The 16,569-nt window shown below is 44.6% G+C and overlaps 3 protein-coding genes across 6 annotated transcripts; 1 reads left to right on the top strand and 2 right to left on the bottom strand.

The window, feature by feature from the left end:
• Positions 1–36: 36 nt before the first annotated feature.
• LOC135937801 (ATP-dependent helicase brm-like) lies at positions 37–9,275 on the bottom strand. 3 transcript variants are annotated; one of them, XM_065481050.1, is made up of 19 exons: positions 8,539–9,275; positions 8,427–8,486; positions 8,126–8,352; positions 7,736–7,867; positions 7,362–7,629; positions 7,035–7,169; positions 6,100–6,655; positions 5,024–5,657; positions 4,882–4,981; positions 4,505–4,833; positions 4,122–4,279; positions 3,213–3,800; positions 2,784–2,972; positions 2,344–2,674; positions 2,030–2,260; positions 1,542–1,835; positions 970–1,226; positions 783–909; positions 37–647 (listed from the first exon to the last, which is right to left on the bottom strand). In XM_065481050.1, exons 1-19 carry the CDS (start codon positions 9,236–9,238, stop codon positions 282–284), a joined length of 5,682 nt encoding a protein of 1,893 aa, XP_065337122.1. In that variant the 5' UTR covers positions 9,239–9,275; the 3' UTR covers positions 37–281. The 3 variants fall into 3 exon arrangements, with proteins under 3 accessions (XP_065337122.1, XP_065337123.1, XP_065337124.1); XM_065481051.1 differs by having other exon boundaries at positions 1,542–1,832; XM_065481052.1 differs by having other exon boundaries at positions 4,882–4,972.
• Positions 9,276–10,145: 870 nt separating this feature from the next.
• Positions 10,146–14,041, top strand: Mys45A (SDA1 domain containing protein Mys45A). 2 transcript variants are annotated; one of them, XM_065477489.1, is made up of 15 exons: positions 10,146–10,346; positions 10,406–10,510; positions 10,578–10,676; positions 10,781–10,963; positions 11,017–11,082; positions 11,137–11,307; positions 11,377–11,713; positions 12,394–12,529; positions 12,592–12,766; positions 12,819–12,950; positions 13,011–13,208; positions 13,351–13,520; positions 13,579–13,663; positions 13,726–13,881; positions 13,939–14,041. In XM_065477489.1, exons 1-15 carry the CDS (start codon positions 10,257–10,259, stop codon positions 13,981–13,983), a joined length of 2,148 nt encoding a protein of 715 aa, XP_065333561.1. In that variant the 5' UTR covers positions 10,146–10,256; the 3' UTR covers positions 13,984–14,041. The 2 variants fall into 2 exon arrangements, with proteins under 2 accessions (XP_065333561.1, XP_065333560.1); XM_065477488.1 differs by having other exon boundaries at positions 13,348–13,520.
• LOC135935276 (uncharacterized) lies at positions 13,997–15,652 on the bottom strand. Its single transcript, XM_065477493.1, has 2 exons — positions 15,389–15,652; positions 13,997–15,273 (listed from the first exon to the last, which is right to left on the bottom strand). Exons 1-2 carry the CDS (start codon positions 15,481–15,483, stop codon positions 14,043–14,045), a joined length of 1,326 nt encoding a protein of 441 aa, XP_065333565.1. The 5' UTR covers positions 15,484–15,652; the 3' UTR covers positions 13,997–14,042.
• Between the last annotated feature and the right edge of the window lie 917 nt (positions 15,653–16,569).

Below are 16,569 nucleotides of genomic sequence, written 5' to 3'. Positions count from 1 at the left end.
TTCTAGGACTATTTTAAATGAAACCTCTTTTTCATGTCGATATACATTTCAATATATTGATCTGATGCACATACAAACAAAAATTGACAGAAATGACACAAGTTCTAGTGTTACTCTGGTCACGAGAAGTAAAAGGGCCAAAAATTGCATTAGCGTCGCCCGGAACGAAAAGAACAAAGCTAAAATACAGCTATATAAATAACACGAGATGTCGTCAGTTTGTTTTTAAAAGATGCGTGTACATGTAAATAAATCTGGAAGTACTAGAGTTACGCGTAGAACTAGAGGCTGGGGAAATTTTCAGCGCCAAATGTGGCAGACGACGGTCCTGGCTGCGCATCGTCTTCGTCGTCATCGCTCACGTACTTGCTTTTGGGGCCGCGCTTTTTCTTGGGGCCTGGCGTGCGGCCCTTGGGTTTGCGGCCTTTCTTGGCCGGCTCCACCTCTTCCTCTGAGTCGTCATCCGGCGCCATCGAGTCGTCGTCCTTGCCCAGGTCGGATTCCTGCTCCAGCCGCTGCCGCGCGTTCGTAAACACTGACTGCAGCACAATCGAATCCTCATGAATCAGCGACGCCTCTTCGTTGTAGTCCTGCGCGTTCTTGCACAGCTGCATGAAGTCACGCTCCAGGTCGTCAAAATCTGAGATCTGTGCAAACAAAATAAATGAATGAAATGTGCCTTGTTTTTTTGCGGTGTTTAATAATCTAAATTTAGCGTTAGGAATTACGAGGATCGCCGTAATTTACCTAACACAATCATAATATTGAAGCAAACAACTCACCCTTCCATCTTCAACTCTAGCAAGTATCTTCTTAATATCAAGTGGCTTTTTGATAACTTCATAATAGTCAGGCAGCTCCCTCCTCGTTGGAAGCTTCATGAATGGCTCACTCAGCACGCGTCCGTCACTAATCCAGTCAACATGTGTGTCAGTCAGCAAAAGTCAATCAATATTTCTCATAGCTTACCTGTCAGTGTACTTTACGACAATTTCCATCAGCTTCTTTAGCCCGTTTTTCATTTTCTTATCGTTGGCTGTCATCTTGCGCTTCTTGCTGCCTCCGCCGCCACCCCCGGTGGAGGCAGGGCTGGCGCAGCTTGATCCCGCCAGACTGTCGTTCACGTCCTCCTCGTCCTCGTCTTCGCCCTTGCGCTTGCGCTTCCGCGTCTTCTTTCTCACCTTCTTTGTTTCTTCCTCAAAGTCCTCGCTACCCTCTTCAATTGCCTATCACATCAAATATACTTTAGTACATCGCAATCTATGGATACCGAGGGGAGATTTGAGAGTTGATGCTAAATTTATTAGGTGTAATTTAAAATCTGTTTTGAGGACACACGATTGAAAATCAAGCTTCTAATCACAACTGGCATTATTTATTATTTTTTAATTACTACTTGAGATTTATTATTCTCAATTCCCAAAAATGTTAACCCAGCCAAATTTATAAGAGCAAGTTAGCAAATAGCCAGGATTATTTAACATTACTTAATTCACAAAATATAAAAAAATAAGATGGGGTAATATAGTATTTTTACATACTTTGAGCCACTCCTTCTCGGTGAGACTGTCAGTGTAGTCGACCTCCTTGCGCTGCCTGGTGCCGCGCCCGTAAAACTTCTCCTCTTCCTCCTCGTACTGGAAGACCTCGTCGTCCTCCTTGACCAGCCAGTCGGGCAACTCACTTTCCTCTATCAGTCGCGACTTCCTACTTGAACCCAGCTTTGCTTCTTCGCGCCGCCGGTCGATGTCCATACGCTGGAAAATCTCAAACTCGTTCTCGGAACGCGCGATCATCTGGTTTACTGTCTCGTCATCAGGAACTTCGTTCTCCTCCTCAAAAAGAAATACATTTTGTTCATTTGTTGCGATATATTAACCCCTTCTAATAAAAAGATTTAATTTATCATGATGCTATGCAGGAAAATTCAAATTCCTATGATTAAATTTCAAATTGTCGACTTTACAGGATGATGATACGTTTTATTTTAAAAGCGATAATGAAATAGGTCATCGTTTCCCTAACTTACCTCTTCCTCAGTTTCATCCTGGTGTAAAATACTTTGGAGGAACTGCTGACGCTCAGAACCTGTACTTTTCTGGTCAAACATGCCGGCCTGGATGACCTTTTCATCCATGTTGAGCTTGTAACGCGCCGCGGCCAGGATTCGCTCCTCAACCGAGTTGACCGTCATCAGACGCAGCACACGCACCTCGTTCTGCTGGCCAATGCGATGCGCGCGATCCTGAGCTTGCAAGTCCTGCAAGTGATAGATGATTTAAATTATTGATCTACCTTTTAGGCTAAATTTCTTCTTATATTATAAATTAGACAGATACTTGCCTGGTGAGGATTCCAGTCCGAGTCGAAAATTATGACCGTGTCAGCGGCCTGCAAGTTGAGACCGAGGCCACCAGCCCTTGTGCTGAGCAGGAAGATGAAGTAGGTCGACTCCTTGGAGTTGAACCTTTTAAGCAGGTCACCACGCTCGTCTGACTTGGTCGTTCCATCTAGTCGGAGATAGCTGAAGTTTCTCCAGCCGAGATAGTCCTCCAGAATGGTCATCAGCTGCGTCATCTGACAGAAGAGCAGTACGCGGTGGTTCGTAGCCTTTAGCTTCGGCAGTATTCTGTCTAGAAGCTCAAATTTGCCAGAGACGCGGAACAAGTCAGGCCTAAAATTTAAGTTTCATCAAAATATGCCTCAATTTTTTTAAGGGCACTTATTAATTAAAGCAGTTAATAAAGATCCAATTTGTTAAAAAATTTAACAAAAATTCTTACCCACTAACTGTAGTGCCTGTGCAGCCAACGTGGTCGCAGAATTTCTCCTCTATGTGTTGGAACATGAAAGGATGGTTGCATAGCTTGCGCAGCTGCACAATCGTGTTCATAAGGGCTTTAGCACCACCCTTGCCTTTGTTTCCTTTCTCCGAGCCATCAGTCAGCAATACACCTTTGCTCTGCATGTGCCTGAAATTTAATTCAATTATTTGCGGTTAACCAAATATCTGTATTCGTCAAGTGAAGGGATCTGAGACATCGCAAAGGTAATTTATAAATAGGGATTCAGGTTAAATTATTTTGAATTTGAGTTAAACTGTTGCTGTAATAATTTCAACTTGAATATCTAACTTTGTGCTACAATTTTTACAGCTCATCAGTCGATATTTTTATGATTTATTGAACTGAATAAATGGACGCGTTTCATACCTGTAGAGCACCTTCTGCAGACTGGACATGTCGCATTTGACGATGTACTCGACCTTGTCGGGCAGCTGCGCCTCGACCTCCTTCTTGAGTCGGCGCAGCAAGAAGGGTCGGAGGACTTTGTGCAGACGGCGGATGATGAGGATGGTTTCCTCCTCGTTGAGCTCCACCTTCTCACCGGTGGTAGCAAAGGGGGCGTTAAACCACTGCTCGAAAGTGCTGCACGACTTGAAGATGGAAGGCAGCAGGAAGTTGAGGAGCGCCCACAGCTCTGGCAGCTTGTTTTGCAGCGGTGTGCCGGTGAGCAGGAGGCGGTGTGGCGCGATGTAGTGCGTGTTCAGCACCTGCGTCAGCTTGCAGTGGTGGTTCTTCATGCGGTGGCCCTCGTCGATGATCATGTACTTCCAGTGCATTTTGGCCAGCACCGCTTTGTCCTTAATTACGTACTCATATGTGGTCAAAAGCACGTTGAACTTGGTCGAGCGCATCTGGCTCTGCACAGTGCGCCGCATGCACGGCGACCCCTTGTACGCTACCACCAGCACGGTTGGTGCCCACTTCTCAAACTCCAACACCCAGTTTGACAAGGTCCTAAGCGCCAAAAATATATATTTAGGAAAATTCATTATTTTCTTATGACTGCAATAGTATTTTCAAATAAATATTTTCATGGATATGACAGAATGACCTATTTTTGAGTTATTAATATTTTAACAGAAGATAGTATGTTAACATGAAAACTTGTGATTTAACTTTCAGTGAATCTTAAAAATCAGCTAATCATGTAATGCGGTGTTTTTTCTTTGTGAAAAACCGCATTTAAGAATCAATTTTCCACGATTCATTACATAGACAAATTGGTGTTTTCTAAAACCGTAAAAAGTTTAGAAATCAGATTCAGGGTAAACTTACGAGAGGGGAACAATGATGAGGAAGGGGCCGTTGACCTTTTTCTTCTCCATCAGATAGGTAATCAAGGCAATTGTCTGGATTGTCTTACCCAGACCCATCTCGTCGGCCAGGATACCGTTCAAATTATTGTTGTACAAAGACACAAGCCATTCCAGACCCTACAGATTCATTGAATAGGTTTTAAATTTGATTTTAATTCGCTGGTAAATCTGTGTTTCTCAAAATTTAGAAATTCTCGTACAGATCAAATTGCTAGCAGAATCTGAGAATGAGGGTAATTTTTGAAGCTATATTAACAAAGTCCATTTTTATACAATTTAAAATTGAGTTCTAAGATAAACAATTGATCATTTTTTTAGAAATTTAAACACTTGAAAGCTTACCTTAATTTGGTATTCCTTGAGATTGCCATTCACCAAGATACTGGCTTGCTCTTTGACCTCTTCACCGATGGTATGAGCGATGCTGTAGTATGTCTGCTCCTCACTGTTCTTTTTGTACTCATCATCTTCAACCTTGGCTTTATGCATTGGCTTTTTGTTGTGTTCCTCATCATTTTTGCCATCCTTGTCCGCCTTTTTCTCGCCAGACTCATCGTCTTCAGAGTCTGCTGCGTCCCAGTCCTCGTCCTCTGGCTCCCAACCAGGATGTTGTTCAAGCCACTCCTTCAGCTGACTAGCCAGCGGCGCATCCTCTCCAGTCAGTGTGTTGCCTGTGACCAATGTGAATAAACATACAATGGGAGATCAACCTAACTCACCTGTTGCCTTATCAATCACGTTCACGCGAACATCGCTAGACTGCGAGCTCTCGTCGTTATTCTCGCCTTCGTCTCCTTTCTTTTTCTTTTGCTGTGACAACTAATATACATTAAATTTTGCCATAGGTTTGTATCAAAGTACCTTTTTCTCTTCAATTTGTTTCTTCTTTTGCTCCATTTTGTGCGACTTGACCATTTCTGTCAGGTTTGAAATGTACTCATCAGTTTGCGAGAGGAGGAATGCGAGGCGCTTGTCTTTCTTCTGATCGATGAGCTTGCGGTAGCCCTCCTCGTCCTCGGCCATCAGTCGCCGCATACGCTCCTTCTCGATGCGCTCTTGTTCCTTCTTCTGCTCCCTCTCCGCGTTGGCGTGCCAGTTCATCACGGCTTTATTTACCTTGGCGATTTTGACCAAGTTGTTGCGGTAGAACTCTTTGAAGTCTTTGCTGTGCTGAAGCACCGTGTTGAGGTACTCCTGGTGTTTCAGCCTGCGCTTTCGGTCAGCCTCCATTTTTTGCTGCTTTTCCAGCTTTTCGGTTATGCGAGCTTCGCGCAGACCTTGCCTTTTGGTCCGCCTGTACGCCTTGATGTTGATGGCAGTCTCCAGGGTAGTGTCACGTCTTGTGCACGCCACGATCTCGGCCCGCAGTTGGCGCTGAATGTTCAGTACCTTCAACGCTCGCAGCTCTATTTGGGCCTTGATTTTCAGATCTTCAGGTAGGGTCGGGGCGATCTGTGTCAGCTCTTCAATTCGGAACGCTATCGACGCTGCCACCCTGTAAATTCACGTAACACAAACAAACACAATTAAAATGTCGGATTTCAAGCAGTTGGTACTATTTATTTTCGATAAGTCTCAACATTGTGGTGAAGCTACTTCAACTCAGTATGCGGAAAATTGATCATGAATTATCGTGGAATTGTTCCCATGCTGTCCATACTAAAAAATTATTATTATGAAATAGAATTTGTTTTAACTAACGCAATGTTTGTGAATTATTTGAAAATAAATATTGGTAAAATACAAAAGAAAAAAAACTTCTGCGAGAATTAACAAAGCTGTGTGAAATTTTGAAGAATATTTTCTAGTGTAGAGATTAAATTTTCTGCCTGAATAATTTTAACTAATTTTTTATATCAAACAGAAATAAAAATAATTATGATTATGAAATTCCGACTAAATAGAAATCAAAACTTAAATTCGTTTGAAACACTTGCCTGTTTTCTCGCTCACTCAGCATCGCAATTGGATCGATGCCGTTCGGTTTGGCCAGGGTGGTCACTCTGACCTGAGACTTCTGCTGCGGCTGCTGCTGCGGCTGCCCCAGGGGCATGGGCGGTCCGGTCGGGCCTGGCTGCTGTTGCGTACCTGAAGGGCCTTGCATTTGAGCAGGGTAAGCGTTAGGCTGAGGGGCTTGCTGCCCCGGGGGCATGTGCTGCGGGGGCATTCCGGGCATGCCGGGACGCTGCTGGGGCATCATGGGGTGGAAGCCACCCGCGGGGGGCGGGCCGCCAAGCATTGGTGGGCCACCGCCGCCAGGACCCGGGGGCCCTGAGTGGCGGGGCATCATGTGGGGAGGCGGTGGCACGCCCACGGGTGGCGGGGCCCCCGTCGTAGGGGCCATCTGCGCCATCATGGGCGACTGGTTCGGCGGCTGACCCCCGGGGGGACACGGGGGACGCATGGGGTGGCTCATTTGGGGGGAGGAGGCGGAGGCAGGAGGGGCAGAGCTGCTGGTGCTGGCAGGGCCGGAGGAGGAGCTTGTGGTAGCACCTGTAATGGACAATGGACATGCTGTTAAGTACGAGGGAGACACACACACGCACAACAACAAGGCTACAAAGTTAGTCACGGGCCGACTGTAACGGGCAAGCGAGGCTTGGAAGGGTGTTTCAGGGGACACGCAAAATAAATACCACTGCCTTCTACTGTACACTACACAACTACTGCGATCCTTTAACAAGAACACCACGCAAAGCTTTACACGAAATAATCCTCCTGCGGGCGGGAGACGTCCGTGCGGTCGCAAGCAGAGAAGGAAAATAAGGAAGTGCGTCAGGATCGCTGTTTTAACTCAACGAACGGAGGGAACAGCAACCAATTCTAGGAAACCAACTACTACGGAATGACAATGTGCTCTCGCCTGACTCACCACTCTCGGGTGAAGGCTGCGACTGGGAAACTGGTGGTCCCTGCGGCGTGGGTGGTTGCTGGGGCTGTGGAGCCCCAGACGGGGACTGACTGCCCCTGGCAGGGTAAGGCCCTGGAGAACCCATGTGTGGGGGCCCTGCGCCAACATCAACATAAAACTATCAAGCCTCTGGTGAAACATTTATGTACAGCATTAAGTGAGACACGATCCCACAAAGTACGAGAAACACACAATCGGGCGTCGACGGTGGACGTAGGAAAGTTTTATTATTTTAATTTACAAAGCACTCCTCCTCAAAGCGTGGCATAGCTGCAAGGGAATACGTACCTGGCGACTGACTTCCAGGGCTGCCCATCAATGGCGAGGGAACAGGACCGCCGGGCTGGTTCGGTGGTGCTCCTGGAAGGCAATCCATGCGCTTGCCCTGTACGCCCATCGCCACCTGCGGTGTTACGGCCGCACCGCGGCCCAACATTCGGTACGCCATGATCTGCGCCTTCAACTGCTGCAGTTGCTGAGGCGAGAAATTATGTGGCTGACTCGGACCTCGGCCACTGCCAGCGTCACCTGGACCTGAAGGTCCGGGCCCGTATCCCTGAGAAACAACATTCAGTTAAGACTGTCAACAATCTGTCAGTGTCGGGAAAAATTCGTTTGCGATCCAGTACTGTTTGCTGCCAGACGTTTTCTGTGATTTTTACCTGACTCGGCATGCCCTGACGGGAGCGCATTGATGACAGGTGAGGAAAGCGCGGATCGTCTTGCAAACCTTTGTCGTCCATTGAGTCAATGGCTCTTTGCATTGCGCCCAGACTTTCTTGTTGGTTATAGCCCTGAATTTAACGGGGTGTTTGATTTGATAATTGCTTTAAAAACTCTTCTTTCAACACCGAAACAGCAAAACGCCAAAGAAAAATACATTCACAGCAAATCAACTACTGGATCCAAACTCAACTTAATAAAAATATCTAGAGATTAAAACGTAGCAACGCTACAACGGCAAATAATAAAATGGTAAAAATGATGCAGAATATAAAACATAAGTCAATATATTTAATATCGTTACGTCTAGAATGGCAAACACGGCTTACCTGCTGCGGAGGATTGCCCTGGTGGCCTGGGTGGGGCGGTCCTTGGGGATGCTGCCCCGGGTGCATTGGCATTGGACCACCCTGGTGTGGAGGCATCGTTTGGTGTGGCCCATGATGGGGCATTCCTTGGTGTGGCCCTCCCGGCATGGATTGGTGCGGAGGTCCTGATGGACCTTGATGCCCCATAGGGCCAGGCAGCGAGTTTGGTGGACCTTGATGTGGCGCACCTGGAACACCCATTTAAATAAATTGTTTACATCATGATCATTATCAGTTCAAATTTAAGAATCTTGCTACAAACCTGGAGGGCCCTGATGTGGTCCTTGTGCCTGATGAGGTCCTGGAGGGCCTTGATGGTGACCTATTTCAAACAGTATAATCTTGAAATGATTTTTAAGTGAAAATGAAATTACCTTGATGGGGTCCGGGAGGATGGTGACCTCCTTGCATAGGTCCAGACATTGAATGACCCTGATGCGGTCCTGAGGGACCTTGATGGCCTGGACCCTGGTGGGGCGGTCCTTGGTGTGATGGACCTGGAGGTCCAGAACCTTGGTGAGTGGGCCCTTGGTGCAATGGAGAGCCACCTTGGCCTGGGTGAGGTGGCCCCTGATGGTGGGGTCCTCCTGCGCTTTGGTGGGGTCCCTGCATTGGGCCAGGCGCGTGAGGTCCACCTGGCCCTTGGTGAGGCCCTTGTTGGTTAGGGCCACCAGGTGGTCCCTGATGAGGAGGACCTTGCTGGTGGGGGCCAGGGGGCCCTCCTGAGCTCTGGTGTGGCGGTGCTTGGTGACCGCCGGGGGACGGGCCTTGAGAGCTGGGCGGGCCCTGGTGAGGTCCCAAACCCATTGGGCCCATCGGCCCTCCGTGAGGCCCGGGGTGGGGACCATGGTGCCCTGGATGTGGTCCCATTTGCATAGGGTGACCTGGATGGGGACCCTGTGGGCCCATGTAGCCTCCAGGCGGACCGTGTGGGGGCATAAGAGGCCCCATACTGGACGGGTGTTGCTGAATCATATGTTGCTGGCCTGGAGGCACTCCGTGAGGCCCCATGTGCTGCATGTGTGGACCGGGAGGACCTTGCGGTGGCCCCTGTTGGTGGGGCTGTGGATGCATTGGCCCAGCATGAGATACGGGCGGCTGGTGGCCCCCAGAAGAAGGCTGCTGCTGCTGCGGGGAGGGCGCGTGATAGCCCATAGGACCAGGGGACTGCACCGGACCCGGACTTTGCGGAGGATGTCCGTGCGGCGGGCCCATCGATTGCGGCGACTGCGGCATTGGGGAGGAGGCTTGCTGCGGTGGCCCCATTGGTGATGGCGGTGGCATCGGCTGCGGAGACGACATTTTCGCTTATTTACTCCTGAAAAAGGGAGGCCAGTATCTAGAGGCAAGCAAAATCATCACCAGACAGAGGCTAATTACAAAGTTTCTGTGAAAAAACTAATGGAAAGGCCGCCGGCTGTAAATCATGACCACACAACAGCCATCTTGGTGTTGTGTAAAAAGCATAATTTACTGTTTCAAAACGTGCACGCTATTTTACGGCTATTATATGTATACTATGAGCTGGATGAGAAATTGCACCGGGCAAGTAAAAGGTTCAACTAGAATGATTAATAATTCTATTACCCTACGGTACCTCTTTAAAATTTAAATAAAAGATCGAGGAGTCACATCATTTTGCAAGAAAACAAGCCGACAACGACGACCACGCCACAACCATTTAAGCGGAATAAACACTGAAACCCTGTCCCCAAACAAAGCCCACGCCTTCTTTAGATATATCAAACACGTACCAAACTAGAAAAAATATTCAATTAGTATTAACCATTCATTAAAAATGTACTGAACAAGTCATAATGTTGTGTTATTTATCAAAATATTAAAAAATTAAATAACACAGAACATTAGAATATTGATTGCCATGCAAGCATTACATCCAACTTATTAGAAATTTGTTGTGATGGTATACCTGTTATTGACGTCTCTTGTTTTTGTATGTTATTTTATCCAGTCTTTCGAGCTAAGGATTCCTCCTGGCTGTGAGGACTCCACGTGTGTAGCGTGTGCCTCCTGAGAATATTTCGATATAAATTTAATAGAGGGACATAATTGTTGTTGTGTATTGATCAAGATGGTTCGTCGACACAATAATCAATTACCGGACAACATTCCACAGCTGCAAAATTTAGTCAAACGAGATCCGGCCTCTTACAAAGATGAGGTTTGTGCAACACTTTGATTAATTTTCTGTTAATGTTTGGTATTTGCAATCTGTTTTAGTTTATGCAACAGTACAGACACTACCTGGCAACTCTTGAGGTGTTTAGGCTCCATCCAGATCAGAATGACAAGAGTCTGGAGGACATCATAATGTTCCTTGCGCAGGTAAACATTGACTTTCAAGTTAAAATATTGATGCAGCCCTCAAATCTTACATGGGCACTGTTTACAGGTAGCCCATTGCTATCCAGACGTTCTTGCATCTTATCCACAGGAGCTTGTGGACATTTTGCAGTCTCATCACACTGTTTTGGATCCTAATATGAGGATGGTATGTTAAATATTAGCATATTAGATAGAAATTAATTTAAAAAATTTCATAGTAATAATAATTTCGACATTGAAGATTCTGAAATCTGGCTCAATTTGTTGCAGTTATTCTGCAGGGCTCTAGTTTTGCTGAGAGGAAAGGGCCTCTTGTCCCCGACAGATTTACTTTCGCTCTTCTTCTCGCTGTTGAGATGCCAGGACAAAAATTTGAGGTCTTTTTTGCAAAGTCACATCATTAGTGATGTGAGCGGAGTTAATGCCAAACACAAGGATGCCAAGTTAAATAGGGTACTTCAATCACAATTGTGTCATAAAATTTTTCCTACAGTTGATTATTTCAGACGCTCCAAAATTTCATGTTCAACATGTTGAAAGACAGCAATTCCCGTGCAGTTAAAATGTCATTGGTTAGTGCACCAAGCTCAAATGATGGTAAAATTGCTAAAACTTATTTATTCCAGGACATAATGATTCAGCTGTACAAAAAGAACATCTGGAATGACGCAAAAACAGTAAATGTGATTGCCACAGCGTGCTCTTCAAAATTTGCCAAAGTCAAAGTTGCAGCATTGAAGTTTTTTATTGGCAAAGATCCTGAAGAAAAGGATTCTGATGATAGCGATTCTGATGAGGTGCGTAATGATTTTTCATTCAAAAAAATGCTGTCAATTGAGTCAATTCAAATTTTTACTTATGTTCAGGAGGAGAAAGTCACAACTAAAGATGTTGTCATGTCAAATCGCTTCAACAAGAAAAGTAGGAAGCGAGAGAAACAACTGGTGAAGGTCAAATCGCTGATCAAGAAACAACAGAAGAAAAAGTCAAAAGCTCCCAACTTCAATTTCTCCGCTCTACACTTGATCCATGATCCGCAAGGTTTTGCGGAACAGGTTTTCAAGACTCTTGAAAGAACCAATGAGCGTTTTGAAGTGAAGCTAATGACACTTGACGTCATCTCCAGACTCATTGGCTTGCACCAGTTGCTTATATTCAACTACTATCCGTATCTGCAAAGGTTTCTTCAGCCCCACCAGAGAGGTGAGTTAACTAATGAGCAAAAATCATGGGTCGCAGGAAGGTTTTGGCGGTATCAAGCTAATTTGCACCATTGATCAGCATTAACTTTAACCATACAAGTATTTTGTCAAAAATTTTGCGGGTTTTACGAGACACATTTGGCTAATTTTTAGAATGCAATAACTCGTTTTGAGTTGGCAAAATTTAAAAGTTAAAAATTGCGTTGAACTCCTCTCGTCAAGTCCGATCGAATGAACGCCAAATTTTAAATCGTCGGTCAAAGGTCTTGCGCTGGTTTTTTTTTAAGCATTATATAATATTTTATGACTGGTTAACGCTTGCAAAAATGTTTTCAAACTTATTAAACTTACGCCACATAAATTTGTTCAAAAAATTTTAAGCGGAAAATACATTCAAGCACATTTTTCGCAAGATTATCCTAAAATAGTATGCTATTTGTGGTTGATCTAGGTCAAATCACTAAAATAAATCCAGGAGGTTTTCGACATAGGGTCCATTTCTTATGTTTACGGTAAATGGTTTGAAAAATTGTGGGTTCTTATTTTTTCAAAACGCGTTGTTTGACATATTTTTGCAAAGTATGCATGAGAGCTATAAATAAAAAGTATCATTGGTTCAATTTATCAAAGTTAAAATTGGCGTTAAAATGAACCTGCAATTTTACTCCAAATGACTTTCAGAGGTGACCAGACTTCTCCAGTTCATCGCACAGGCCTCGCACGAGCTTGTGCCCCCAGATGTGCTTCAGCCTATTTTGAAGACCTTGGTCAATAATTTTGTGACAGAAAGAAATTCGTCTGATGTCATGGCGATTGGGTCAGTCTTTATTTCTAAACGTGTTTTCCAAGCCAGATTAATTAATCGCCCCATGAATCTAGATTGAATGCTGTAAGGGCTGTGTGCAGCCGTTGCCCTTTGGCGATGGACGAGGACCTGCTGCGCGACCTGGTTGACTACAAGAACTACAAGGACAGGAGTGTTATGATGGCTGCTCGTTCGCTGATGGCGTTGTTCCGAATCAACAATCCAGACATGCTTAAAAAGAAGGACAGGGTACGTCGTCTTTTCAATCGACATAGCCGCATTATCCAATTTATAATTGTAGGGTCGACCCACTGAAGCCACTATTGAGCTGAAGACCAAGCAATATGGAGAGGTGGACGTCAAAGAACACGTTCCCGGCGCCGAAGTGCTGCTTGAGGAAAAGACGGGCAAGCAAAAGGACAAAAGCACACTCGTAATATTTGAAGTCTTTTTCAAAACTGGGGTTGATTATAAGGGCACAAATTAAATATAGGAAATTGATTCCGAAGCCAGTGACAGCGAGGATGGTGGCTGGGTGGATGTTTCTGGGGATGAGGATCAAGAAGAAGAGTCAGATGAGGAAGCCTCTGACGAAGATGAGGATGATGAAGCTGACGAAGAAGACGATGAGGATGAAGCGAGCGATGCCGAATCCGACCCACAGTCTGGCAAAGAGCAGAAAACTAGCCAGGTATTTATTTAAGCTTAATTTTTGTTACAAAAAATTGAATTTGTTCAATGAGAGAGGTACCTTTACCACAGAGGAAATGTCATTTATTCTGCATATGTTTGGATTGCTGCCTGAGTTAGTAAATCTATTATATTTGAAGAAGGTGGAGAAGGAAACGGTTGAAGATAAGGCGAAAAAGGCAGCGGAAGTGTGCGCAATGAGGATTCTGACTGACGAAGACTTCAAAGAGATTGACGCTGCCCAGATCAGGAAGCAAATCACTGTTGTTTCGAAGAACAGGAAAAGGAAGATGGTTGATGAGGATGTGCCAAAGTAATTGCTTTTTTTACCTAAGGTTGAAGAACAAAATAAAATTGATTAAATTTGCTAGGGGCGAGCTTGTAACCTTGGGTGACATTGAAAACATTTACAAGAAAAGAAAACACGACAAGGCGGCCAGACTGGAAACCGTGAGGGTAAGTCTCAGCTCATTAATTTAAGAAAAGTGATAATAAGACGGATTTTGGCACGTTTGCAGAAAGGACAGGAGGGCCGCGAAAAGTGGGGGTACCAAGATAGAAGACAAAATCCGCACTCCAGCAAAACGAATACTGAGAAGAAGAAGAATAAGGCCTTCAACATGGTGAAGCACAAGATCAGGGGCAAGGTGAAGAGATCGTTCAAGGACAAACAGGTGAATATTATTTTCATTATAAGTAATTATTAGTACTGATTAAATATCCATTAACAGATCGCCCTGAGAAACCACCTCCTGAAAATGAAGCGCCTCAAATAATAATGTATCCCACTTTGTTTAAATAAAATTATTTTTATTTAGTTACACCACTCAATAATTCAGACCTTTTTTGTCTTCACTGTGTGCCGCTTGACTACCTCTGGTGGCACATACACTTCCTCCTCGACAGCGACCTTATTTTCTGTTAGTTTTTTCTGCTCTTCCTCTATTTGAGAATCTTCAAGCATAAGGTTGTACTGATCCTCTTTGTCGAAGAAGGTTAGAAGCTGCTCCCTCTCCCTCAAGTATTCCTTCTTCTTCTCGATTTCCGTCATTTTTTGCCTTATTTCGCTCTCTCGCAGCTGCTTTGCCAGCAGTTTCTGTCTCGTTTCTTCCCATTCAACATATTTCTTCTCCTGCGCTTCTATATCTTGACTCTCGTTCTTACTCACTGCCTCCTTCAGCGATGCTTCCATCGCCTCAAGCAGATTTCCATCCACGGTTTTTATAGATGCGATAGACTTTGCAACTGATTCGGGGAGCTTTTCCTTGTCCAGCTCGGCTATGTGCGCTAGCATCAAGTCCGCGGCCTCTTTCAGCACTGGAGACTTGAGCTGATTTAATCTCTTTTCGAGCTTGTTCCAATCTCCAAATTTGACCCAGCCTAGCAGTTCCAGGCTGTTGGCAAGGACAGCGTTTTCCAAAGCGGGCGCTATGATGGCCATTGTTTTTCCCATCAGCGCATTCCCGTCGATGAGATCAAAGTGGTTATCAAAGTATGGATTCCTCAAGAAGCGAACGCGCACCTTTACCTCCTCCTTTGGTTCTTCAAGAGGCGTGGGCCCCTCAAGCTCCCACTTGACACCTTTTAAAAAGCATTGCAAACACGATGTTAAAACTAAATTACTGGTGATGCTGTTGCTGGAGTCCTCCTGAAGGCCATGTAGAACGGCCAGCTTGGCTGCCTCGGCAAATTTACCGGTCTTTAGGAAGTCATCCATTATAACATTGGACAAGTGGTAGTCGATGAAGATTCCGTAATTGAGCCTGTCGTGTAAAATCCTCACCATTTCATCCGTGCGGCCGCTTTGGTACAACAGTCGGATGAGGTTGTGGCCTGTGGAGGGGAGCAGCTCTGCGGCTCGACCGCTCTGCCGCAGCTTATGTACTAAGTCCTCGGCCTCGTCCAAGTGCACGTCCTCATTTACACCACATGTGAAAACTTCCACGTCCACGCCGCTGATCGTATTGTCCTGGTTATACCTCTGTTCGATGCCGTGGTAGAGCTCGTCCAAGTTCAATTTGATCAGCAAAGGCGACTTCAAACGGTTTTCCCATGATGTCTGGCATCTGTAAACAAAATATTGGAATATAGCTAGTCATCATAAGTTGGTCTCTTTTGGTAAAATTAGGATAATCAAAATTGTGAAATTCGTTTGATGGCAAACAGCTAAACTAAACAAACCTGTAAGAATCGCTAAGGTATGTTCTCACACTTCCTACTCTTTTAAAAGTGGTTTGTAGGCGCCGCAGAGAAGATAGAACGATCAAACTCTTCATTTTGCGGCTATTTTGCAGTTAATGTGTTTTATAATTTGATAATCTTCTTTATATTCCACAGTCCAGCGCCCGTCTCTCTTGAATCATGTGTTTATGTTCGGCCGGCATGGAGCGATTGGGAGCGATCAACGGACAGCGAAAGAAAATGTGGGCGTAGCCTTCGCCTTGCAGTCCACCACCTGATAAGTTCGAGTTAGTACTGTTACTGCCGTTATTCGCCTTGAGATGGCACTGTAGCCTTTATTGGGTAATAATTAGATCTGTGATCTGTTCAGTCTTCTCCCGCCCTGTGCTGAAGGTTTGTATAATATTTCTGTATTGTTATTTACTTTTTGTACATTCACGTACAAATACATTTCTTTCTTCGTTTCTGTTGCAGCACGCGGCGTGGGTGGGTCTTTGCTCGTCTGGAAAATCCCCCTCAAAGAGTTGACACTCACGTGCTTCTGTTGACATCAGTGAATGGCAGACGAGAAATAATATAGGAGCATAAAGGGAAAATACATTTTTGATAAGGACAAAAGGTGAGAAAAATGTGTTGTATATTTTTTATGATTTATCAAGGAAGTAGTATTGTTTAAAATTAACTCACAGGAATATAACGATTGAAAATGAGTCAATTGTTTTCGGAAATTGCCATAATTGAAAATTTCAGTCAGAACCAAACAAGAAAATAGAAAATTGTTTTTGTTTGCTTTGCTTTGTTTTTATCTTGATAATTATTGCTTCGCCCTCGCCTGAACTGGAATTTTCCGAATTTTTCGCAACAGAAATCCATGTGCGTTTTGATTTACGAAATACATATTGGGAAATCTGTATTTCACTCCATTATTTCTTCATTTTTGTTGCAAGCGAAAGAATTAAGGTGAGGAAAATCGGAGACTTGCGGAAATATTTAAGAAATCAGCCCTTTTCAAAGTACTTTTTTATTTACACATTATTTTGGGTTATCTCTTTCACGGAGTATTTGTATTTTTTTCTCAAAAATTACTCAATTATTTTTTAATTGATTGTTAGGAAATTATGGGCATAAAAATTGCATCCCCTCTTAATCAAATCGCATTAAAACGTATTCTGCTAGAAAAA

Source organism: Cloeon dipterum, chromosome 2, assembly GCF_949628265.1.
Source record: "Cloeon dipterum chromosome 2, ieCloDipt1.1, whole genome shotgun sequence".
Taxonomy (NCBI): domain Eukaryota; kingdom Metazoa; phylum Arthropoda; class Insecta; order Ephemeroptera; family Baetidae; genus Cloeon; species Cloeon dipterum.
Note: the sequence above shows the minus strand (reverse complement) of the source record. Positions and strands in the feature narration are given on the sequence as shown.